The 27,789-nt window shown below is 32.0% G+C and overlaps 1 protein-coding gene and 1 long non-coding RNA gene across 3 annotated transcripts; one reads left to right on the forward strand and one right to left on the reverse strand.

Annotated features, from left to right (window-relative positions):
- Positions 1-809: 809 nt before the first annotated feature.
- On the forward strand, positions 810-27,546 carry LOC126737379 (uncharacterized). 2 transcript variants are annotated; one of them, XM_050442260.1, is made up of 9 exons: positions 810-1,191; positions 8,145-8,207; positions 12,969-13,055; positions 13,113-13,273; positions 17,213-17,321; positions 17,383-17,526; positions 17,625-17,783; positions 27,048-27,184; positions 27,250-27,546. In XM_050442260.1, the coding sequence occupies exons 1-9, from the start codon at positions 1,032-1,034 to the stop codon at positions 27,454-27,456; spliced, it is 1,227 nt and encodes a 408-aa protein (XP_050298217.1). In that variant the 5' UTR covers positions 810-1,031; the 3' UTR covers positions 27,457-27,546. The 2 variants fall into 2 exon arrangements, with proteins under 2 accessions (XP_050298217.1, XP_050298218.1); XM_050442261.1 differs by lacking the exon at positions 8,145-8,207.
- On the reverse strand, positions 3,503-9,481 carry LOC126737380 (uncharacterized). Its single transcript, XR_007661010.1, has 4 exons — positions 9,096-9,481; positions 8,817-9,040; positions 7,795-7,862; positions 3,503-3,828 (listed from the first exon to the last, which is right to left on the reverse strand). It is a non-coding gene; the product is annotated as an uncharacterized LOC126737380 (long non-coding RNA).
- Positions 27,547-27,789: the final 243 nt, after the last annotated feature.

Consider the following 27,789-nt stretch of genomic DNA (forward strand, 5'->3'; position numbering starts at 1 on the left):
AATACAATGTTAGAGCATATTCGCTGAGATGCAGTCAATACCAGGCAGTAGATCTGAGGTCTAAAACTATTTTTGAAATTTTTGCTACAGTGGCTAAGCGGAATGAGAACTGGAGATCAGGACTAAATGTATAATTAAGAAAATATTCGAGTGTCTTTGGGCAGTTATCTGAAGGACTATAAACTAATGAAAAATAATCATTTATTTTGTCAGGATTTTGAAGGTTTACAGGTATAGAACGGTTAGAAGAATTTCTGAGACTAACGTTTTTTATTGTTTTCCATAGTTTTTTACTATTGCTGCTTTTTTGATGAAGTTCCAAATGTGCTTTGTTTTAACGCTTTTATAGTTTATTTAGGGTCATAAAATGCATAAGAGCGGAGCGTCACGGTGTTGATTGAAGAGGCGAGAGAATTCCCTTTTCAATCAACGGTCACGGTTTTTCTGAAATATTTTGTGATTGCGAGATAATAGGATTAGTAAAATTTTCTCAAGAAACTACAAAGGCAATAATAACTTCACTTTTCAGGCTTAACTTAGGTAGGCTAATCAACATTTTATTAATTCTCAAGTATTGCTTTTGCTAAATCAACTATATTTAAATTCACTCCCCTAGCTGAAAACACATAATAAAAAAAGAATCATCTAACAATTTTTAATAATATTACCACAAACCATGCTTCCACAATATTCTAAGTTAAGAAAGGTCATTATTTAAATTAATAAATGGTACTTTCCTTATACATACTAAACAAATAACGGGTTTGGTACGTATCATCGACATTATCGACAAACAAGTTCCTGGGTTACATGGGTACACATACCCACCTTGCCGCAGGTGACTCTTAATCAAGATCAAGAATATCATCATTTAATGACCCAAAACCCGCTAACCCAGATTAAACTTGGTCTCAAAACAACTTCAGCAAAAAAATGCTTTTTCATTTCAATAAACGCAGAATCGGCGTACCTGACGGTAGTGAATTTAATTTCAGTGAACATGCCAAAATTTAGGTGAAAAAAATTGAGCGATGAAAGTGAGTGTGCTGCTGGTCTGCCTGATTTGGTTTAAAGTGAATTTTTCGGTTCCCGTGGAAGATTTGGATATCTTTGCCGAAGAGGTTGTACAAAATGAGGTTGAGAAGGGTAATTTTAGCAACATGCCTGATAATATTAGAAGAATACCGAGAGGTGAGTCTGAAATGTAGATGAAAAAACGTTTCCTTTTTAAATTTTCTGATATGAACGCCAATGACGAATATAAAAATGTTAATTGTATGGCGAAAAATGGGTCTAAATGTATAGAAAGTGCGTACTAATTTCCAGAAAAATATCGGCAGAGGTATTAACTTTATGGAAATAAATTAGTTTTATTCTAACTTCATCTTCCTGTAGGTCGAATAGATTTAGGACAGACGAACTTTTTCGCGTTTTTTGAGATTTTATCCAAAGAACAATTAAAAAACACTTTAAATTTTTTTGAAATGAGCTTACGTTTCCGTACCAAGAGAAAATTTTAAAATTATTATTCACTTTTTTAAATGGGAAAACTCAGTAAAAAAGAGCGCAATTGTATGCAAAAGGCATACAGGGTGACCCTTCAATAATGTAGTCACCTTGCATAGTTTGCGTTGCAAAATTAATTCTTTTTATAGAGTGCAAGTAGTGCTACCCGGGTTTGCCTGCGACTTTGTGGTTTATGAGCCTTTTCTATTGTTATCCATCGGATAAACACTGAAAATGGTACGACAAATGCGTGCAGGTAGGGCACTATTATATAAAATAAGTATTATGAAGGGTCAACCGACTAACCGATCAGGTTGTCCAGATCCCACATTTTCTCCTCCACTTTAATGACATGCTCGACTGCTTTTCGCCAGTTTTCTGAAGTCACTTTATTAAGGGCTTGGTCAAATAGTATTTTAAGGCCTTTTATTTCAAAAGTGGTATCTCGTCTTGCCTATTAAGTCTTTTCAGTTGCGCCCAAATTAATTAAATAGAATTTTATTCGCAATGATATGACGGTAAACACAGCACCGTAATTTTATGTTTTTTTCCCTATATCTTTCGCAACATATTTTTGATAGCGAGATTTGTGAATATTTGCTATGGCTACTAAGTAATTCTTTTTTTATTATATTGAGTTCAAACTCAATATTTTTGTCAGCTAACCAATCTACAATTTCTTATTTTCTCCAAGATGTAATAGGGATCTCCTCTATGCGTGTGAATGGTAGCTGGCCAATATGTGTGGCAGCTTTTCTCGGTGGCACTTCGTTAAACTAGGCTTCATCAAGATAAAAATTTTGTTTGCTCCCTACGCTACTACTTGATGGTTCTTAGGAATTTACTTCTCCAGCAAACAATTTCATCATTTTTTAGTACGACTGATTTACGATTATGCTTTTCCCATGCAAAATTCATATCTTTTAAACATTGTGTGATTCATAAGAATTTTTTACTCAGCAATACTATCGTCTTGGCCATGCTTCGTTAAAATTTTGTCCAAAATTGATATATCTTTTTTTAAATAAAAAGAATGAATTTTTATGCTAATTGCACGTTTAGTGTCTTCATCAAGGACACTGGCTGGTCTCCCCGTACTATGCTTTGGAGGTTTTATTTGTCCTGCCTTTCTTTCCCGCAATAGTCTATTTTCCTATTCCAGTCATTCGAGAATATTTCTGTATAACTTTAAGTACAACAAAACTAGGGAACTATTGTGTTTTAAACAATTATGCACATTTAAAACAACGGTACGAGTAGCAGATCTATTATTAGAACTTCTTTTCGTTGAAGTAAACGTCTCATTCATTTTTTATATACTGTGTTATATACAGGGTGATACGTTAATCATATTACAAACCTCTAGGGTAGACAGAAAACGTAAAAAAAAGAAAAGTTCATATGAACACAGGTCCGGAAATGCTTCCTCACGAAGCTAGGTCTTTGAATAGATAACGTTTAAAAACTAGTTTTCGTTTTATGGCTTCGGTATAAGTACTATAGCTACAACAACCAATTTTAAGACATAAATTATTGTTAATATATTTATTCTTTTGAACCTACTAAACAAAAATAATTTTAACAAGGATCGTGGGAACCAGGGGGACATTTGCTAAATTTAACTTTATTTCTCTAAGACTTCAATTTCTGCCCATTTGAGTATCACATTATAATTCTACTAAGCCTTTTGCATAGTAAAGGTGCTCTTAGTAAAAATTGCTAAATATCACAGTTTTTGTAAAAATTGAGTAAAAGTAAATTAAGGTACAGCACCAGAATTAATAATTTTATTAATAATGCGAAAGTTCATTACAATCAAACTACTTCCGACAAATTAATCCCCTAAAAACCTTTTTTTTTCAAATGGCACCACCATTATTTCTTTTAACGTTTGGAATGCTCGTAAAATTATTAATTCAATTTCATAAATAAAAATCATGTACTAATATCAACGTAATTTTTAAATGAAAATGTTTATTTTTATTAAATTAGCAAGTTTCTCTTTAAATTCAATTTATTTTTTATAAGATATTTTAACATCATATTAATGTATTTTACAAAATTTAAATCTATTATTTAATTAAATGTTTAAATTGAGCTTTATTAGCTTCCACACAAGCTTCATATCGCCGAAAGATTTCCCTTGTGCAAGCTGCAGTAATTGTTCGACGGGCTTCACAAATTCGATTCTTAACCTCTTCAGGATTATTGGATGGTCGTTGATAAACAATATCCTTATAATAATCCCAGACAAAAACATCCATTGGCTTCATAGATGGAAAGCGGGATGGCCACTTAATAGGACCCCTATTGCCAATTCACCTTTAAAAAAATCCATTGTCGAAATAATCTGTAATAATCTGGGCATTATGGGGTGGAGCACCATGTTGTTACCAAATCATTAAATTGAATCTCTAAAATAGGCACGTCTTCTAATAGTTCATACAATGAATTTTTAAGAAAATTTAAACTAAGCTATATTAGGAGAATATAATATACAGGGTGTCCGGAAAAAGGAGACCAACCCGCCGGCCACATATAAAGTGGACCAAAATAATGCGACTTTCGTTATGCCATTTTTTTATTGGGCGCTCAGTATTCAATATACAGGGCGTCAAAATGAGAAATATAAAATTGTTTTTCTGAAGTAAGTTGAGTGTTTCATAAGATATTAAATTAAAATTTGGTGTGAGCGGGTTTTATGGAACAAGAAATTGAAATCCGTTTACGGATTTGCTATATCTTGCAGAGGGCGGCACCTGTGGTATATTGCATGTGTTAAAAATACCAAAACTTTTTTGTACTATTGTGTAATAAAGTTCTAATAAAAAATTCAAATTATCCAATCTGTTCTTGTAAAAAAAGTATTCTTAGTAAATGTCGGCCTGAGAGTCCGTTTATTAGATATCTTAATTTTAAAATCTAGATACATTTTAACAAGTTAACAAAATAAACGTAAATTATTTTTCTAAATTAATGCTAAATTACTTATTATAATAAAAATCATAGAATAATGACCCTAAGTTATTTGTTCTACGTGATCTCCATTCATTTGTATACACATACGAGCCTTTTTTATTAAAAAAATCTAAGGCTTTAAAAAATATTTGCTTTTAAACTGAAATGATCCCCAGCTGCAATGATTCTTTCCCTTAAATGATCCTCATTTAAAATCGGAACCATATACACAAAGTCTTTCATACATCCCCAGACTAAAAAAAAATCCAAAGGTGTAAGGTCGGGCGAATGAGGTGACCACGGAACAGGAGCATCTCGACCCCGACCAATCCAGTGATCAAATAACCTGTTAAAATGACAGGTCCTAAAAGAAAGGTATCCACAACACCTGCACCCACACATTGACTTTAAAATTTATTAAAATGATGTGTCTTAACTATGGCCCTAGATTCTCTTTAACTCATATGTGTGCGTTATGGATAATTGTCATGCCGTTTTTTGTGAACGTGGCTTCATCAGTAAACAGAATCGCCCTTATAAAATCCACATTTTTATTATTCATTTCAAATAACCATCTACAAAAAGCAAGTCTTGCCTCGGGATCGTCTGGTAAAAGATCATGTACCTTTTGAAGATGCAATTGGTGAAGTTGTTGACTCCGTAAAATATTATGTGTCTCGGTTTACACAATATTTCTCATCAATGTTAATCAAATTAAAAAAATATTTTCTTTTGGAATGAAATCGGTTTGGGAATGTCTGGGCACAGCGTCATGCGGCTATATAGCTTATAAACTAGCATTGAAATCGCATTTTTCTAGTTGAGAGTTGAAAGGGAATTACTGTTTACAATAATATTTAAAACTTACCAAACATCAAAACCATATCCGCCATTTCGGAAAAGGGTTCATTTCTTGGTCATTATGGTTTACGTCGTAGAATAGAGGGCTGTATTGCAGTTAGGGGTTCACATTTTAAACAACTGTTATAACTTATGTTCTACCAAGTGGCTTTTTTAAAAGTAGATATTGGTCGTAAAAACTTTTGGTAATTTTTTTTTCACTAAATAAAAAATATTTTGTAACAAAAAAATATAAAATAAAACTTAATAAAATAATGACATTTATTTTAAAGTTTCAAAAGAGCATTGAATAGTGAATAAAAACTCCAGATTCCATATTTAAAACTGATGATATCTCGAGTCTAAAACGTCAATGTAATGCATTTATTATTTTAATTACAAAAATCTCGAAAACGCTGGCTCGTAGCGACTTTGACCAAGATATCTTTTTTTCGTGAAAATGAGAGATAAATTAATTTTTTTGTAAAAAAAATATTTAAGCAACCATAAGAAAATTATCACCCTTTAAAGTATAAAAAACCGTGTATGTAGCGAAAGAAAAAAAAAATGCAAAAATTTGACGTTAAAATATACAGGGTGTTCCATTTAAAAAATACCAAGTTTGTGCCCAATCTTAAAAACAGTGCATTAGAAAAAAAAATTAAATACGCCACTGACTTTTATGTAAAAATATCTATTATAAGCAGTTTTCATTTTTATTCTATCTTATACAGGGCCTGAGAAATAATAACATCTCCAAAAGTGAACATTTTCGTTTTCGCCCTGTATTTCAGGAACAAAAGTAGTTAGAATATTTCTGTTTGTGGCTTTAAAAGTTTTACAAAAAAGTGATACAGGGTCGCGAAAACCGCAAAGCTCTATCTTAAAAAATGACAGAGATACCCTGCAGTCTCATCCAAAATGGGACACAGTGTACAGTTATATTGTGTTGTTTTGCCATTTCGTCAATAACGTGTATTTTATATTTTCATTTATTTTCTGTTGTCTATTGTCAGAAGCTCTGCTTTTACCGCGTCATCTCCAAAAGGTATTTCTTTTTCGGTAAGCCAGTTTTTTATTTCCCCTTTTCGCCAGCAGGATGATGGTAATTTTTCTATTAATCTTGAATGGTAGCTGGCATTGTCCATAACAATAATTAAATTTTCGGGAATTGACTTAATCATTTCGGAAAAATAATCTTCAAAAACTTCAGCGTTCATTTCTTCGTGGTAATCCTTAGTTGACTTCGATTCGGATTCAAACAGACCGCCATTTAAAAATCCTTTATAGCTCCCAATATGTGTAATTATTAATCTGTGGCCCTTACCAGAAGGAGACTTCAAGCCAGTCGATAAACCTTCTAAAAAAGCCTGACGGGAGCTTTCAACATTTTTATCCTGCCAGCACTTGCTCACGGTGTGTCCTTCGTTAAGCCAGGTTTCATCCAAATAATAAATGTTTCTTCCTTCCTTTCGATACTCCTTAATTTGCCTTAAATACTTTCTTCTTCAACAGACTATTTCTTCTTTATCTATTAAAATAGATTTTTTATTTTGCTTTTGCCAAGAAAAATGTAATTCGTGTAAAATTTTCCATAATTTTTTTCTTCCCATTTCTGGTACATTTTCGTCTTCTTTTATAAGTGTCAAAATTTTGTCGATAGTTGGGATTTCATTCTTAAAATAAAATGAATGTACTATCCTCCTGATGATATGCTTTGCTGTCTCATCAACTGCTATCGGCTTCCTACCGGCAGTTTTCTTTACTCTCTTCTTAGGCAAGTTCTCACAGTTTTCACTTTTTCTGTCACTAAGAAGTCTGTAAATTGTTGCTTTACTTATGCCTGTCATATTGGCACATGTAGAAACTAGATTTCAAACAGTACTAAGAGGCATTTGATGCACAAGTGCATCATGTACGTTTAGTACTATAGTCCTTGCTTTAAAATCTAAAACACCTTTACGGGGCTAAACCTTGACATTCTTACAATAAATGCGCAACAATACTGAAAAATAAATTAAGTTTTTAGGATATATCTACATTATATACCATAAAATATAACTACCTGTGTGCATTTAAGATTGCACAATTTAGGTACCTATAATACTTATACCTCCATATTTACCTACCTAGACAATATCTACTTATAAGGGTTAAAAAGAACTTATTCATTAGGTACTTAAGTAATTCAAAGAATTTATGGCTAAAATTAGACTATTAATAACTAATGGACTATTTCTTGCACTATTAAATAAACTCAATAAATGAAAACATTCAGGTCTTAATGTACTTGAAAAGTGGGACGCCAATGGTTTACGACCGTTTTATGGCTATCGACCCTTTCGTGTGCTCCTACGGATTAAGAAATGGACTTTTTTTTTATAGCAATTTTTTATTAGTTTGCATAGTGTTGCTTGGTCGAAATTTATCGTGACTAATGATATTTTGACTTTAGACATATCGTGCATTTTTATGTAATGTATCCCTTACCTGCATTCATCTAGAAGCGGTGTCAAATCTGGTGATCTCGCAGGCTACTCTATTGTCTGATCCTCTGCCTAATAAAAAATAAAATATAAAACACATAGGTTCAGTTGGACCAAATCAACGAAAGATATTCAATGCCTTACTTTGAGATTAAAACATGATTTTTTTATGAAATTGAATTAATAATTTAACAAGCATTCCAACATTAGAAGAAATAATGGTAGTGCCGTTTGAAAAAAAAAGCTGGGTTGGTTTTTAGGGGATGAATTTGTTTGGGATACCCTATATATATATATATATATATATATATATATAAACATATATTATATATTTAATTTTGTATTTTGTTTTAGTTTTGAATTTTTTCCCAATACCATTTGTAGCAGAATGTAAAGCAAACGATGGCAGAAGAAGAGGTAAATTTAGTTTATTTATGACATTTTACGTTATTTTTTTATTATATACAGTGTATATATATATATATATATATATATATATATATATATATATATATATATATATATATATATATATATATTTATGAAATTGAATTAATAATTTAACAAGCATTCCAACATTAGAAGAAATAATGGTAGTGCCGTTTGAAAAAAAAAGCTGGGTTGGTTTTTAGGGGATGAATTTGTTTGGGATACCTATATATATATATATGCATCCATGCAAGTGATGTATAAATTAAAAAATAATTAAATATGTCTTAATTAAAAATACCAATGCCAGTCGGTTTTAGCATTGGCATTTTTAGTTAAACATTTTTACAAGAAAAATATTTAAGCAGGATATTCCAAAAACAATACTATTTTTTTAAAAGAAACGCCCTGTACATTTGGATTTTAAGGAAAATTTGAGGTATAATTTACATTCTGTATTCCATAATTATAATGCTATTATATTTTACCCTATCTTTAAAACGGTCACTATTAAAAACAAAAAGATACATTTGAAAAATTATAGTTACTCCTTTTGAGTTCATATAAAGATCAAATAGCTGGTATGTATTTTCCTACCTTAGCTTCGGTATAAGTTCTTATTTGATCCTATTTGCAATTCTATTCAACCATATCAAAGTAGGTATTTATTGTTATGTAGTTAACATTTCATTAACAACAAATATCTTGCTTGCTTGATGTATATTCAAGTCGGTGTTGTTTACAATAATAAGCTTGAAGTATATTCTCTCTGAATACGTCTGACCAATTCTTGTATATTATGTTACATACTGATTCCAGTCCTGAAATTAAAAACGTCACAAACGACACACAAATAACAGATTCGATTAAACATACCGCATATAAAACCGATCACAATATATTGAAGCGAGGCCTTGGTAAAAAGGAGATTTAAGGATATCTTGTATTGTATCCAAAAAAGATATACTGGCGATATTCTTGTTCATCAAGCCATTAAGTAGCCCATATAAACATTTTACCAAAAAAATATTTCATCTGAGATGTAACGTGGGGATATAGTTTGAAAAGGCACAGTAGTTGTCGATTATCAAATCCCTCAACGTAATACCCGGTAATTACCGTCTGTAAGCCACATACTTTGTAAACTTGCTGGGGGCAATAGATACCTCCTTTATTTTCTCTTATTGTGATGCTTAATAAAATAAGCCAGTACTTTGTGGACTGTATTTCTATATTTTTAAAGAGAGGACATTATTTATTTGTTGTTGACTGGCTGGCGGGCGTTGTGAGAGAGAGAGCTCGCTCTTGATTCTCGAGCGGCCTCTCATAAAATGCGGGGTTGCCAATATTCAAGAAAAATCTAACATTGTGAATTAGTACACTGCTACCCGACACTTGCGCTAAGCAGATTCAACCAGATATGTGACAAGTTTAAAATTGTTTCCAAACCATTCTCAATGCGCATGCGTACAACATTGCAACTTCTGATCAATTTGAAACTGTATGTGCGAACATCAAACACGGATTGAGTCCAATTTAAAAGAAGAAGAGCAAGAAAATAAACTAATTTTTTTTATACTACTGAGAATTGGAAAAATAAATAAAAAACAAACAAAAACAAATTTATAATACAACTAAATCAGGGCTTACTCTAAAATGATCGATTTCTATTAAATTGGGATACAATTTTAGATAAAAGATAAAAGCGATTTTAAATCAGGGATTATACAAAACGACAAATAACAATTTAGAGTTAATGTTCATATTCAGATCAGAAGATCGGCATTTATTGGCTACATGAATTTTCTGACACTTTTCTTGACATAAATCCGAACATAATCCAAACTATCAGATGACGATCAGAAATTTGTGTAAGAACATCATGCTTTTCATTTGAAACCGATCAGAGGTTTCTGTGCGAACTCATTTTACTCTATTGCGCATGCTTATTTATCGAACAGTTGTTTCTTACTGCTGTGAGAACAAAGCTAATGCGGATTCCACTTTCCATACTCCAATTTCTGAGATAATAACACCGTATGATAATAATTTAAGATAAGCTCTTTTGATACTTTAAGCAGGAAAAATGTTATCAAATAAATAAGTTATAAAAAACATGAAAAAATGTAATTTTCAATTCTTTACACATCAAAAAAAATGCGAATATTATACTTTTTCTTTTTCAATTCGTTAATTAAGTTTTCTAACCTACAATCTCAAAGGCTTTCTCATCAAAGTCTAAAAACACGGCTAAAAACATGATCACAATCAAAGGCCAAAACAAAATATTACATAAACGAACATCAACAGACTCATAATAAATATTATGGAAATTCGATTTAGTTGAGTTCTGTTTTATTTTATTACTAATGCAATATTTCAAAGTTGTTTCTATATACGTGATTCTAGCAACTTTTTATTAGTTTGCCTAGTGTTGCTTGGTCGAAATCCATCGTGACTTATGATATTTTGACTTTAAATATATCGTGCATCTTTATGTAATGTGTCTCTTAGCTGCATTCATCTACCAGCGGTGTCAAATCTGGAGATCTTGCAGGCTACTCTTTGATTTTCTGATCCTCTGCCTAATAAAGAATAAATACAAAACACATAGGTTCAGATGGACCAAATCAAAAGTAAATGGACCAGAAAAATGTAACTGCAAACACTTTTTAACTATAAAGGAAAAACAACAGAATTACTAATAGTTCACTGCAGACTCAATATAGAATATCTAGAAAATGACCAATTGACTGAATATGTCCTTTGTGACTTCACTTGAGAAACAAATGGCTAAATATGGCAAATATCAAGGAAACCAAAGCCAGTAAGATTCTTGGTTTCATCATGAAAATAGAGCTGCTGGATTGATAAGAACTTGATTTTGAGATACAATGGCATGCATAAGTGGCCTAAATACGTAGAACCACGCTTGTTATTATCCATATCTACATGGAATGAAAGGCCAACAGTCCTGCTAATTACTTCTAGAAAAAAATTATTTCAAGTATTGTTGGGTTATTTTGTACCTAATAAAGTTACAAAAATATAAATTACTTAAGGATTAGTTGATCAGGAGTCGGATTTTAAAATAAGTTTCTAATAATAAACCAGAAGATAAATTCAGAGTCAAAGGTTATGTTATTATCAAGCCTAATCAATATTTTATTGTAATGAAATAATTGTAGGCAATGAGAATATTCAATCTGGAATAATATACTACTCTTAGTAACACTTAGCAGCGTTTGGTCCCAGTCTGTTTTCAGCACACCAAAACCTCAGATAAAGTTCTGACAAGTCTGAAGAAATAAGCAATCCTCCAAAGACTATTTATATTATAATATAGATTTAAGTCATTCGCAAATGACAGTCTATGACATTTAAGTGAGGCTTTTAAGTTGTTAATAAATAGAAGAAATAATATTGGGCTCTGGCTGGAACCCTGTTATACACCTAATGCAGCAATAAAATATTTCGATTAAAAGCCTTTATGCTCGACAAACTGGAATTTATTAAGCAAATATCATCAACGAAACAAACCCATTAATCCAACTGAGAAATCATATTGACTCAATTTCAAATTCATCGGATCAAAATCTTTTTGAAAATCATTATAAAGGACATCAACCTGAGCATCAATTGAGTATAAGCATCAATTGATTCACAAATATAACCAGACAGACAATACAAATTTGTAACACATGATCGCTCACTAAAGAATTCATGTTGATCAGCGGAGATGAGAACTTAGATATGGTTAAACAGAAACTAACATTTTTGGAAAACTGCAAATCATTGAGATTAAGCTGTAATTGGTTAACCGATCAGAATCCCCGAAACTCAATATAAGTAATACTCTAGAAATCTTCAAATCGTCCGGAGCTTGCTCTGTAAACAGTATTAAGTTAAATATATAGGTTAGAGGATCAGCAAGCTCACTAATGTACTCTATGTTAGGTAGTCGGTGTACTTCTCTTCTGATACTTGGTTTCAAATCTTCAAAATTGGTAGGTCGGTTCGGGTTATATTGGATTTTTTTTGGAAAAAAGTCTTATAAATAAATTAGATGACGTAGGAGACTATTGTTATTCTATGACACTCTACCCTCCCATCAATGATAATTCAGCAATTGACAAGCTAGTGCTGAATAAGGGTAATATCGCAGGAATTATCTGAAACTAAGAAAACTCAAGATACACCTAGGCGGTTAATTTTCTTACGTTTTTAAGAGGAAGGATTCATTATTCCTGTTTTTTCACCACACATTTAATTTTATGGATACTGTGTTTATGGTCTAATGCGGGTTTGATTTGGCGCAGTACTTATAATACTTACAAGAGATCCAAAAGCTGATCCTTTTTCCTACAGGTTCTACAGGTTGATCATCTTCAGCAGATCCCTAAAATGCCCAAATGTAACTTTGTTTGACATGAGGACAGATAGGCCTATGATATGGTATAAGAAATATACCCAGGATTTCCCTTAAAACCCAAATATGACATGCTATGAGAAATTCTATTTTTATTGTATAAGTTATAACTTAGAAAAGATATTGATAAAATATGATTTATGTCCAATGTTTTCCAAGCTTCCTCTACTTCAATTTTCAGAAGTTTGTTTCCTTATTATACATAAATATATTTAATTAATTTTTTCCTTCGACGTTGGACTTTACCAATTAGAAGATAATATCTAGTTAGTTGGAAGTTAACAAATTAATTTCCAGTTGCTAATTAAAATAATTTTTAGGTATTTGTATGAATACTTATGAATGCAGAATAGAAGGAGGAAAATCCTATGGATTTTGTGCTTTAGGCTTTGGCGTTTGCTGTGTTTGTAAGTTCTTATACAATTTAATAACTTTAATAGCTGTCTTATAAGAAAATATTTCAGTCAGAGCCACGTGCAAACAAGAAGTGATAAACAATCTTACCTACTTTGTTAATCCGGATTTTCCAGATTTAACCAGGGGAATGTCCTCTTGCAGTTTAAAAGTTAAGAAAATCGAATCGGAAGTATCACAGATACGATTTGACTTTATTCATTTTAATTTGGTTCGTAACATGGCATATTTTTTGTAAATTAATAAGTTCTTATGTTAAGTACGAGTATATGAACAGGGTGGTCCAATGAAAAGGTCGCATCCCTATTTGTGACCCTTCTGGTATATTTTCAAAAAAACTCCCGGACATGTCAATTTTGTTTTCTAGTAACTTTTGTTTAATAAAATGTTCAACTTATTTAATTTTATAAAATATCTTCAACCGTTGAAGATATTTGGGTTAATAAAATACGACTTATTTTGCCAGAGCTAAAATTGCCAGAGTTACTTCCCGGTTGTTCAATACGTTAGATCGAGACAAATATTAAGGATAAGAAGTTAATAAGAAAATTAAAACAAACTGTATCTAACATAGCTACTCAATAAAAAGAAATGGGAGTACAAATCAATAGAGAATATATAAATACAATAAGATATGCCGACACTATCATTTTAAGTGACAAACTAGAAAAGCTGCAGCATCTACTAAACTATTCAAACGCAGAAGGACAAGAAATGGGGCTCAACATAAATATCAACGAGACAAAATGTATAGTCTAAAAAAGGAAAATATAAAGAGAGTAACCCAGTTTAAAAAAACTATATCACCCATCATTGGCGTTGAATAGAGACAGCTCAAACAACATTCCAAAAAATTATATCACTACAATGATAATCTGAACCTAAAATTATGGCAGAAAATGATAAAACTCTACATATCATCAGTGTTGCTGTACGGGGCAGAGATTTGGACAATTTAATAACGAAATGGTACTAATCAGGGCCGACGCAACACGTATGCTACTAAATACAATTAAGGGCAGAAACATGTTATATCATAGACAGATCTTCAGAGAAAAGTGATACAGAATCCTATAACTGATCATGATCAGACGAGGACCCATTGAGTGGCCGCCGAGATCTCCAGACTTAAATCCTTTAGCTAATTTTTTTGTGAGCCTTTGAAAAGTAAAGTTTTTAGTGCGAATCCAGCTTTAATTCAAGATCTTTGAGAGCGCATTACGGCTGAATATAGAAAAATAACTCAAGATATAAGAATGCAAGGAATAAATTGGAACAAAATATTTATTATTGCATGAAGGTAAATGTACCGGGTGTACAACTAAGAGAGGTCGCCGGCGATATCTCAGTAACTAGTCATCCCACAGCAGAGGGAAAAAAATATTTCTTATAAAAGCGGTAAAGAGAAATCGTTAGAAATTATTTATAAGTTCGTATGGTGACCGCTAGGGGGCGTAATACAACATTGAAATAGAAAAAATTGGTTTTATTGAAAATATTCAAAGTAAATCCTAGAAAAGAATGCTGCCATTTAAAAGTATTATAAATTCTCAACATTTTTTATTTTAAACTTTTTTTTCTAATCTGTCAAATAATAGGTGGGGGAAGGGTTGAATATTTATATCTAAAATTGTTGATAACTTTCGATTGGCCTAACCAATTTTAACGAGCTTACTTTTGTTTTCACGAATAATTATCAGGCGGTATAATTATATGCGGTATAATTACTTAGTTGACTTAGTTGTTTTGTTGAGCGCTAGAGGGCGGTTTGTGTTATTTTGGACTTCTTCAGCGATTTTCTGGCAAATATTAAATAAAACGATATAATTTTTTTACTTAAGCTGAAAGAGCCTGAAAAAAACATAAAAACTGGCGCAAACCGCAACTCGATGTCTTATTTTATTCCGAAATTATTAATTAAATTAAACTGTTTTTGAACAATAAAAATAAAACTCCAGAACTCAAATTTTTGTAATAAATGAATTGTTTTATATTTTTAATGGTGTCTTAGATGGTCAAACCGTTTTCCTTCATTTTCAATACACAGTCGAAGTCGTTGCGTCGTTGACAGAACCGCTGTCTGGATTTATGCTGTGGGTAAGGAATTTATTGCATTGCGTATTTGGTCCTGCATGTCGTTGTGTGTTTTGGGTGGGGTGACAAAAACTAAATCTTTAATCCTTCCCCATAGATAAAAATCTAGAACAGTCAGATCTGGGGATCGAGCAGGCCAAGGAAAAATACTTCCTCTTCCTATCCACAAACGATATTATCTAGTTAAGTATTGACGAACTTGAACGGCAAAATGTGCAGGGCAACCATCATGTTGGAAAATTATTTGCCCTCTTGTTTCCAAATCAACATCTTCCAGTAACCGGGAGATCATTTTGCAAATAAATTAAATACATATTTCCCGAAAATGTTTGGTTAAAAAAGAAAGGACCAATAATTTTTCCGCCAATAATTTCGCACCACACATTTACAGTCCATCTGCCTTGGTGTTGAGTCTCGCAAATCCGACAGGGATTTTGTTCTGCCCAATAATGCAAATTATGCAGGTTTACACCACCATCACTGCTAAATGATGCCTCGTCCGTCTATATTATCTTCGAGATAAATCGAGTATCTTCTCTTACCATGTTCAACAGCCAATAACAGAAATTGAGTCTGTTATCAGTCTTTTTCGAGAAGCGCCTGGTCCAGAACCACGATTTGGATGAAGTTTAAGTAAAAAATAATAAATATAAGATAATAGGATGCTTATTAGTGTTGTATCAAATAAAAATAAGTACCTGTGCTCTTTCAGAATATTTTCTACTGTGTCAAGGGACACTCCCAATTGCCTAGAAATATTTCAGATGCTTATGTGAGGGTTTATTTTAATATAATATTCCAAAATATTTATAACGTTTGCCACTATGCGCCCTCGCCTTCGTCTTCGATGAATATTGCCGCGAATAATTTCAGTATTTCTTAGCCTGGTAGCTAAACCGGTAAAGACTATATGATTATAGTGTCTTCTGTCAGGTTATCTTTGGGCATATATACGGGCTGCAATGCGTGCATTTTGCATTAACTCAAAATACACATTCTAGCTATGTTTGAGATTTTTAAAAACTTAAATGATTTCAAAATCTGTATTCGACGTTACATTTGACATCGATCATAAACGTTTTATCATGGCCCCGATAATATTTATCCAATTCATTTGTTTCCAAAGCTTACTATTGACTATGTGACGCAATAATGCCAGCGCGGCGACAGATTTCATTGTTCAAAAACATTTTAATTTATAATTTCGGAATAAAATAAGATATCGAGTTGCGGTTTGCACCAGTTCCTATGTTTTTTCATGCTCTTTTAGCCTAAATGAAAAAAATTACGTCGTTGTATTTAATATTTGCCAGAAAATCGCTAAAAAAGTATACATTAAAACAAACCGCCCTCTAGCGCTCAACAAAATAACTAAAACGGCTAAGTAATTATACCACATAAAAGCCTAATAATTATCCTTTAAAACAATAGTAAGCTCGTTAAAATTCGTTAGGCCAATCCAAAGTTATCAAGAATTTTAGATATAAATATTCAACCCTCCCCCACCTATTATTTGTCAGATGAGAAAAAAAAGTTTAAAATAAAAAATGTTAAGAATTTATAATACTTTTAAATGGCAGCATTCTTTTCTAGGATTTACTTTGAATATTTTCAATAAAACCATTTTTTTCTATTTCAATGTTGTATTACGCCCCTTAGGGGTCATCGTACGAACTTGTAAATAATTTCCAGCAATTTCTCTTTGCCGCTTTTATCAAAAATATTTTTTTCCCTACGCTGTGCGATGAGTAATTACTCAGATATGGCCGGCGACCTCTCTTAGTTGTACACCCGGTACACCACTTTCAGCACTTATTACCAATTTGATTTACAACTTTATACCAAATTAATTTTTACTTTAACTTTATTTACGTGTAAAACTTTAAGTCTCCTAGAAATAAAAAGTCCAGGCATTTTCCCAAAATATAATAGGAGAGTCTCAGAAAGAGGTGCGATCTTTTCGGTGGACCACTCAGTTCTGTGTATCGTTTATAGCATCTTTGTACTCTTTTTAGTTTTTTTGAACTATCTAAAATGTTACAACGAATAATTTTAGGGTCAACCAAACCGCAAAACAGGTATTTGCGAAGAAGATGTTTTTAAAATAACTGGGGAAAATACTACTAAAGACCTTATTATTTGTGGAATGAATAGTGGACAACATGGTAAGTATTAGTCGATTTTTAACAAATTATTGTTATCCAACAGTTTTTTTTTAAATTTTAGTATATGTGGATGTTGAAAATATAGACGAGTTGAACGTTGAAATGACTTTAAGCAAAAAAGCAGTATCCAGAATATGGGAAATTATAATAACACAAGTGTCCTTTTCAGAAGGATCTCCTCCGGGATGCTTACAATATTTTACTGGTAGAATTTGAAAATATTATTCTCTACTAAATGTTTGTTCTATTATTAATAATGCCAAATAATAATAATAAAGATATATTAAAAAAATATATTTTTAGGTAGGTATGGAACAGTTCAAACGATGAATTTTGCTGATAATGGTCGCCATCTCGCAAATCAAGACTACAATATCTGCATCAGGCAAGAAGAGAATATGTGTAGTATAACCTATGAGCCTTGTCATGAGAATGCTTTTAGAATATCTCCAAATTCGGAAGGTACATGATACTAGTATTACAACTGTTACTATAAATATTATTGCAAAAATATTATTTAAGAAGATTTATTTTTAATAATATTAAAGAATTCATAATTAATTATCTATTTTTAGGATATCACTATGTTGGAACTCTACGTTATTACGTTCCTAATTGAATTTTTTTAATGTTCAATCATTCAAAAAAAAAAAATATATTTATTCACGTATTTAAAAGAACTATGAACTTAAACCGTTAACAATACCTTTCTTTATATTTAATTCAATCTAAATACAATAATTAAGTATAACAGATTTTTTCATATAAGGTAAGGTCGGGCAAGTGCGAACGAAAAATTTCATAGTTTCGTACATACATATTAAGCACTTAAGTTACTGATCTAGGGCAACAGCAGTAATCTTATACATGCATTTTTTTCGTTATGTCTAATTTAAGCTTTTATTTTAAATATTCTACGAAATATTTTTTAGAAGGAATCCAAACTATTTTTAATATTTTCATTGAAAAAATATTTATTTAAAGTAAAAAATATAGCCAAATTTACCAAAATGAAAAAATGCCTTTTGCCTTAACGAAATTTAAAAAAGCATAAAAAATACTTATGCTATGCTTCAAACACTTCAGAAACTGTCTTAAAAAAATTCTCTTCGCAATCGTCCGTTATTGATATTTTTGGCAGTTTTTTTTTTATGTTCGACGATAGTATAGTACAGAGATCGTTGGTGATAAAATAACATACCCAATTTATCGAAGCAAGAAACAACTGCAAAAGAGTTATCGACTCGACCGTAGAATCGCACAATCATAAGATTAAAAGCAAGTTACTTGGCTGTCCGAGTAGCTCCAGATTCTTTTGGTCTCTTGCCAAATCTGTTAACTTCAATTTTCTTAAATCATCAATACCTCCACTAACAGATAAAAATGGACAATTGGCGACCACATCAAAAGAAAAAGCCAATATGCTAACCAGCTTGTTTTCTTCACATTCCAGCCTACAGGTTCCCGCCGGAAAAAACCACAAATAATAAAGCAGGTCAATCACAAAATGGCATTTGTTAAAGAAATTGGTCTTTCCGCGACAATTTGCTCCTGGTTTTTCAGTTTTCTAGGGAATACATCTATTTATGGATGGGCCTAGATTCAAATTAATGCAGCAGTTCCTCAGGGGCAATACTTTCGCCAACACTCTTCTTAATATACATTAATACACTATCGTATCTCTCATTATACCACCAAGATCCCTTTCATCAAGAGAGTTTCATAGCCAAAGAATTATACAAGTATCTCAACTTAACGAAGATTTAGAAAGCGTAAAGGACTGGGGAGTTTAAAACCTCGTACGTTTAATGCACGAAAGACGCAGGCAGCTGTTATAACCAAAAATACGACCACAGGTGGCCTGAACATTATGAAGTCTGGAAGAACAGTACCTTTAAAAACCAGTCTTAGTGTTCTAGGAGTTACCGCATAGACTAATCTGATGGTATAACCAGGTGTCAGATATTGCGAAGCATGCTTCTCAGAAACTGGGCGTTCTTTTTTGTATAATGCACCTATATTCATCTGAGCAATTACTTATTCTCTACAAGGCTCTGATTCGGCCGACCCTGCAATATTGCTCGCACATTTAGAGCACTGCTCCCAAGAACGTTTTAAAACTTCTGGACAGCATACAGAAACGCGCTGTACAACTTGTCAACAACTCTGAATATATCTGTAAACTTAGTAGTTTGAACCACCAAAAAACCGGAGATTTATCTCTTTTTTATAAATACTTCAATAGAAAGTGTTCCCAAGGAATAGCACAGATTATTCCACCACTTTTGACTCCTGTCCGACGATCATGACAGACAGTGAGAAATCTTGGATTTGTGGTCAACCTGGCGACTCTTAGAAGAGCTCTCTATCAGAATGCTTTTATTTGGAGTTCAGCAGTACTCTGGAACGAACTTCCCGCAGACGTGTTTCCCGAGAGCTACAATCTACAGCGATTTAAGACGAAAACCACCGACACATCCGTGCACTTGCCGCCCCTCGGACGCCATAGATTTTCCCTGCAAGTGTGTCCAACTATAAAAAAGGCCCATCAGTAGAAAAAATTGAAATTAAAACGTTAGATCGTCCTCGCCGGATTTACAACTAAAATCAATCGTAGTATGCAATTTTTTTCTTAAATGTTTGAAGATAATTATTAAAGAGATTAATGATAGAAAAATAATGTCATCCTCAAATAGACTTACACGTATTTTAAGTTCAGGTGATTTTAATTTGCTTTTAGAATATTAGGCGATATCATAATATAACTCCACAATTAGAAATATTTCTTAATCAAGTTTAGACAAAAAATGCAGATAGTATATATGTATATTCATAAGTGTATTTATTACATACATACTAAAAAACATTTGACCACAGAAAATTCTAAATCATAAAATTGATTTATTACTTCAACAAGCTAACAATGAAATTAATAAACAAATACATAAACGACAACGTATTCTAGTCTAACAGACTATAAATATATTTCACAAATAAAAGATAGATTCCAATTAACATGACAATTAGTTCTAGAGCTACAAGAAAACTTTTCTTAAAGTAACTAAAGTAATTCTTGATAAGACAATTAGCGTAGTAGCGCTTATCTATTTGTTAAAAATGGAAAATTAAAATTTGAAATTACGGTCATATACAGTTGAAAGGATATGTGTGGTATCCGAGACAGCAGTAGTATTCTTCTGTTTTTTATTTGTGTATCTAGTGTTTTTTAAGTAATACGATAGCTCAGGATAGTCTTCATGGTCTTGCTATGCTTTCAATAGAAAAAAACTTCTACAGAATATTTTAAATTTTGATAATAAAGTGATTGAAACATATTCCTCCCTAAAAAAATACAAAAGTAGATTTTAATAATAATACACAATCAATAACAAAAATTTAATAAACAATCTGATTTTGTTCCTACACTTTTGTTCTTAAAATACATTCCTTCTTCTATGCTATGAATGCTCAAAAAAAAATTTTTTATGACTTTCGGTGAAGAATTTAGCGAATCAACTCCAGCGGTCATCTACGCCGCTTCTTTTTTATCGCTAATGTTTTACTGCTATTTACTTGCACTACCCAAATAAAAAATGCACGAACCGCCACTGCTAGGAAGTCCAGTATTTTGCTCAGTGGTGAAGTTCTTATCCTCTCTGGTGAGGATTTGACTTTACCCAGGGCTGTCGCCCTGGTATAGTTGAATGAAGAGTGGCATAAAATGTGAATAGTGGTTTCTTACTCTCCCTCACAACCTCTATATAGGTATATACGGTGTATCTACTTTCCCGAGTCTGTGAAGGTATCTCCAGCAGGATGCATGGTCTCTGAGCAGCCCTGCCACTATTCACAGTTTTTGCCTGGAGTGGCCTACTATGTTCTTCCCCTTTCCTGAAGGGTGGGCTGTCCAAAACTTGTTTGGAAAGTTCTAGCTTTGGTAGTTATTCCCAGTAATTTTCATGTTCCAGTATGTACGTACTCCAGTACGTATGACAAAATATTACAAACAGTGTCTAATATCCCATTTCTAGATTTTATCGCTGAGACGGCATTTTGGTTCTAGGTTTATGAGTCTAATGGTGGTCTCTTCATTGCTTGAAGTTGGATTGTCTTTCTTGCAGCACCATAGTTGCCCATATTCTGGGATAGGATTATCTCTGGCCTATTTTGCTCTTTGACAAGGTCTTATGTTGCTGCCTGGTCTCGTGTAATGATTGGGAAGATACAGCCTCTTGGCGCCGTCTGCGACCCGCTTTCCAGGGCAAGTATTCGGTATAAATGGATTAATTTTTTTCCCGTGACCTTGTTTGAAAAGTTCCAAAACACATGTGACTCTAACTTAACAGCATAACTTTAGTGAAATAGGATAAATCAGCTGGCTGTTGCTTAAGATTGATGCCATAGATTTTAATAATATAATGAATCTTCTTGTTTCGTCATTAAGAGAGTACTCATAAATTGCAGGATAGGATATTAAATTTATTAAAATGGCACATTCACATTTCCTGATATTTAAATATCCGGCTTATCTTCAATACACCACACTTCAAGCCTATTTAAGATAAGTACAAGACATTTCCTTCTTTTTTGAATAAACAATATTTTTTTTGCTACAAGAAATGCTTCAATTGCTATTTTAAATAACAAAATGTGTGAAGAAAATTACTCACTTATTATGTAATTAATTTTACTAAAACTGTTTCTGAAAGTAGTACAAATAATTTGATGTACCTATTAAAGTATACTTTAAGCTTAAAATCAATAAATATGTAAAACTACTAAATTGAGGTACATGAATATTACATCCATTATAAAGCAAATTGAAAGACCTTTAAAATAAGCATGCCCCTTTCCATTTAAGATTTTAGGGGCACCTCCGCTACACATTTTAAAGTGATTGTGTCCCTCTCGAAAACAAAATCGACGGGTCTTAGCGTTTTTCCAAAGATAAAACTGACATGATAAAAAAATGCCAGTAATGCCTACGTTTTCTTTTCGAGGTGCCACCCTGTATATTTTATGCAAGGCATTCTTACGTATAATTAATCAACTGCTTTAGTTCAGGATATATTCATGAATACTGCAAACTGATATTTTTGCATCTAGATATCTGCATCTAAAAAGAACACCTTGGGAACCGAACCTTACAGACACAAATAATTGTTTCAGAAGTAGATCTTCTATATCTAGCATTATTTAAGGATATGGCTCACCGCGATCTTGACTATTCCACCTATTGTATTTTGACTTGTATTGATTGACTCTCACTATAGATAAATTTCATAGTCATGATGCTCGATTTCTTCATTTATGACGCCTTCGGTAAGCCATGTCTCTGTAAATAATAAGACATCATAGTTATCCACTAATATTAATTGTCGTAAATCATCTTGTTTTATTTCTTAATTAGTCTTTTTATATTCTGTTAGTATACTCTTAACCCGGAAACTTGTTTTTTAGTTTTCTGTGAAATTCTGTAGCCCATTGCTTTTAAATTTAGACTGTGGATTACTACTAGTTATACGGACATATTATTTTATTATTAAATGCACTTTCCTTGAATTTAGTAATTTTGAAATTGGCTTCTTTGCTAAAATGAAGTACACAGTCCAGTAACCAGTTTAATCTATCGTTCTTGTCAAAGGCATGTTGTTTAATTTTAAATATTTCAAAATCATTGTTCTTTATGTATATTTTATGTACATTTTTTTTTTGGTAACGGTCTACCGGTATCACCTTTGTAAGATTTATCACAACCTCAAAGAATTTTATATAATACATTTTTGGAAAATTGCTTTAAAGAGTCAGAGAATCCACGTATACAATCAAGTCAACCACTTATTTGATCACCTATCTTAATTTACTTTGAATTCCTGTTTTTTTCGGATGAAATTAAAACTATTATTAAATAAATATAAAAACTATTGGTAAATCGCAGTAATATATACATTATACAATATACATTACGATATCTATTACCAAAAAGAATGAATGAGCATAATACTTATATAAAATTCAATGATGTTCAAGAATTAACTATTATTATAGAATTATCAATATTATATATATTAAATTTTATATATATACGTGGTGGTCCATTTAACTTCAGATATCGCAATATCTCGAAAACTAAACATGTATCCAGAAAATGTTTCATGTGAGTTTGAATGGTCGTCCAGGGGCCATAAAATGACGTCATTGGTTTGACCTTAAGTGGACGTCTTCAAGGGTCTATGATATGAAGGTCAACTTTACTTTTTTGCATAGAAACCTCTATTTTTTTAATAGTATCTGATTTAGCGTTAAAAAAATAAGTAACTTTCATCTGACACTTTGTTACATGCGACCTCTCCTTTTCAAGATATTAATTCTTGATTCTTTTACAAATTTTTTCCTTGACAATGACATTAGAAACAGGAATAGCTTTGGTTCAGCAATTCTTAAATATTGTTGTGACAAGGCATTATTGATCAATGATCAATGCAAGTTGTTATGATGCGAAAATTTTTTATAGTGAACAGATCTCACGTGTTTATCCTAGGTATTTCAGGCGATTGTAAATAAATACTGATAAATAAAGTAAATGAGAGATTATTTTGGTTCACAGTATTCGTTCAGTTATCAAGTATTTAACTATTTTGTTGAGTGACTATGGAATGCCTAACAATAAATCAAAAAGTTCAAATGGTCCTTATCTATGGTGAATCTGGACGAAATATTAATAAAGTCATTGAACTGTAAACCATGCGACATCCTCATCGGCGACTTCCATCGCGAGCATCATTTTATCGTGTAGTGAACCCCTTTATAGAAGATGAAAGTGTGTGAGAACGATCAATCGATCACAAAAGGGAAGCATTACCAGTCAAAATAATGAAATTGCCGTCTTAGCTGCAGTTGCCCATAATCTTGGAGTTAGCTCACGGTCAATTTCTTCTGCTTCTGGAATCTCCAAAACAAGTATCCAGAGAATTTTGAAACGCCACAAGTTTCATCCGTATCACTTGTCGTTACATCAAGAGCTTCACGGGAATTATTTCCAAAATCGAGTGTTGTTTTATGAATGGGCCCAAAATCAGTTGTATGAAAATAACAATTTCTTTCTACGCGTCTTATTCACCGATCAAGCTTTATTTACAAACTATGGTGTAGTTAATCGTCATAACATACATTATTGGGCAGTTGAAAATCCCAGGTGGTTTCGAGCGATAGAACATCAGCGGCTATGGTTTGTGAATGTCTGGTGTGGCATCATCAATGATAAAGTCATACGACCTTATTTTATGGATGGTGTCCTTACAGGCCAAAAATACCGTAATTTTTTGCTGCAGATTCTACCAGTAATTTTGGAAGATGTGTGTTTTGAAGTGAGACTAATTATGTGGTACTAAGCATGATAGTTGTGCAGCACATTATTCATGCGTTGCTCGCCAAGTGTTGTCTCGTGACTTCAATGGACGTTGAATAGGTCGCGGTGGAGCAGTCCACTGGCCCCGCCAGGGTCACCTGATTTGACGCCCTCAGATTTGTTTCTATGGGGTTTTTTGAAGGAGATCCTATATCGCGATCCACCAACGACTCCCGAAAATATGAAGCTGCGAATCACGGAGGTTTGCGGGCAGATAACTCCACAGATACTACACTCTGTTTATCGATCGTCTAGAAAGCGAGTCGAAAAATGTATAGAAGTGGAAGATCAACACTTTGAACATTTATTGAAATAATTTTTTGACTTTTTTTGTTTCAATTTCTTTTATTTGAACTTGTACGTTTTATTATCAAGTTTTCGATTCTGTTGATAATAAAATTCTATCATAAGATACTTTCACTCCTTTTGATAGATCATCAGATACTACCTACAGGAGCAAATGTCATTGTCAAGGAAAAAATTCGTAAAAGGATCAAGAATTAATATCTTGAAAAGGAAAGTTTGCATGTAAAAAAGTGTCAGATGAAAGTTACTTATTTTTTAACGCTAAATCAGATACTATTAAAAGAATAGAGGTTTCCATGCAAAAAAGTGAAGTTGACCTTCATTTGACCTTGAAGACATCCATTTCACGTCCATTTCACTTGACGTTCCACGTCAAGGTCAAACTAATGAAGTCATTTTATGGCCCCCTGGAAACCATTCAGACTTCATATAAAACATTTTCTGGATACATGTTTAGTTTTCGTGATATTGCGATGTCTCAAGTTAAATTGACCACCTGTATATTATTTAATTTAATTTTAGCGGTAGTAGCTTTAACTCCCGAAAATTAACGGTTAAAATTAGAATTTTTTATTCAATAAAGTGAGTTTTGTTTATTTTCATTACAAAAAAAAAAGGTAGGATATTGAAAAGAAGAAACGAGCTCAGAGGTCGATAGATAAAACTTTAGCTCCTGTATATACAAAAAAAATCTATTATACCTCAAATAGGTAAATTAATACATTTGAGAATTATTTGACTTAGATTGAATTCAACTTAACGAAAGGTATCGTTAAAAGTCCAAGTTTATAATTCTTGTAAATATGTGAATAAGTCTATGTTCTTTTTTATTTAAATAGTTGAGCGTATGAGATAGTAATTTATTAATTGACATTGTTTAAATAATAACGTAATATCCAACAAAATAGGTAACTAAAATTATTGTTGCAAAAATATTATTCCAAAAATGCTATAGCAAATTAAAAAGAAGGGTTCATATTTATATCTCTAAGGTTTTCCACTTAATTTGGATCACCTCCTTTGACAACTTTGGCGTATTAAGCCTACAGTTTCGAAGCAATTATACTGTTCCCAACCTTATTACAACCTTTTTTTTATAAGCTTGTCTCGCTTAGCCGCGACTTTAGCTTTTGATTTATTTTTAATGTTGCATGCCGCTCAAGGAGTTGCAATAAGAAAAAAATTAAAATAAAAAGACTTCAACTTTTCCATCTATAGAATTATTATAAAAAATATTATCCAGTGGTAGTGAAATTAATAAAATGAATATTCTCAAAGCTTCTATATGTAACGATTTTAGAGTTCATGTTTTTTATTTTAGTGTTCAGAGATCAAATTGCCAGTCGATAATAAAGATATAACATCTAAATCCATCCCTTTAGAATCAATAACCACGGTCAGATCATAAATAAGTAAAGGATCTAGTAGTTCTCTCTAGAACAAGTTATTTCTCACGTTACAACTTTCTTTATGTTTTTTTTTCTTTTTGTTCTTTCAATGTAAGTTGAAGTCTAGTTAATAGAGTTCTTGTTGTTTTTGTTTTTTTGGATGGCTTTGCTGCAGGGCAATTGCTAGTAAAATAATAGAGTTCTCTTGTTAACTTATAATTTGAATGGTTATTGCAATATATAGAAATTTACAAAATTTAATATTATAGCTGTTCGTGACCCCATACTGATTGTGTAAAGGTGCGCTCATAGGTAAATAATACTTCATTCAAGATATTAGTTCTGATCACTTTACACAAAGAATTTTAATGAAGATGATGCGTCTTATAAACTACAACATATTTAAGTTATTTAAATTACTTCATCAGTGCCGGATATCTGTACGAAATTGTGGAAAGAGTCGTTAACACAAATAAAAACAAGCAAAACTGTTACAAAAAAGGTTTTTTTTTATAAGTTATGATGAAAATTTAATTTGTTTCACCTGATTTCTTTATTAAAAGTTTTATGCTTAATACATTTTTTTTAATAATATACATTTAACAATAAAATTTTTTGTGTCAGATACCACAATAAATACAAACCTTCTAGCTGAAGGGTCTGGGGATGGCGAAAGCGATGATTTAAGAGAATCTTTTAGAGCTATCGAAATGTGTAACGATAGAATTATTCTGCCATGTGATACTGAAGAACTAATAATGGTAAGTCTTACTTCGTAAAAGAAAACACTTTCAAACTGGTTAATTAAAATTTATTTTTTTATTAGCCAGGTATGTTTAACCTAGCTCCAGGATCTTGTAACCTCATACATTGCGGTCTCTCCCTTTGCCCCTCAGGAAATGACCCATGCAAAATTGAAAGTAGTGCAACTCCATTTAATATCGGTGTGCATTTTGGAAATAGTGCTAAACCTGTTTCACCTGAAGACAATTTGGGAATGTGTTTGAATTATGAGCAAATACCATGTGAATAAATTATTGTAATAGTTAAAACTAGTTAGAGACCAAATTAGTATTACTTATTATTTAAATATATAAAATATAAATGATCATTATATCTTTAAGATGAGTGTATTGAAATGTTATTCATGCCAAATGAATAGAAGGCTTTAAAGACTTAGTAGATTTTAGACTTTCTAGTATTATATTGTATGCATATTTAGATATAACTGAGTTCTAAATTAAAGTCAACTTAATTAAATGTATGTATTAGGCATGCTGTAGAAATGGTATTGTCATTTCTAAACTAAACCACTTTTTTATATACGCTTTACAGTTCGTATTATTTATAAAGTTACAAATTAGAA

Source organism: Anthonomus grandis, chromosome 6, assembly GCF_022605725.1.
Source record: "Anthonomus grandis grandis chromosome 6, icAntGran1.3, whole genome shotgun sequence".
Classification (NCBI taxonomy): Eukaryota; Metazoa; Arthropoda; class Insecta; order Coleoptera; family Curculionidae; genus Anthonomus; species Anthonomus grandis.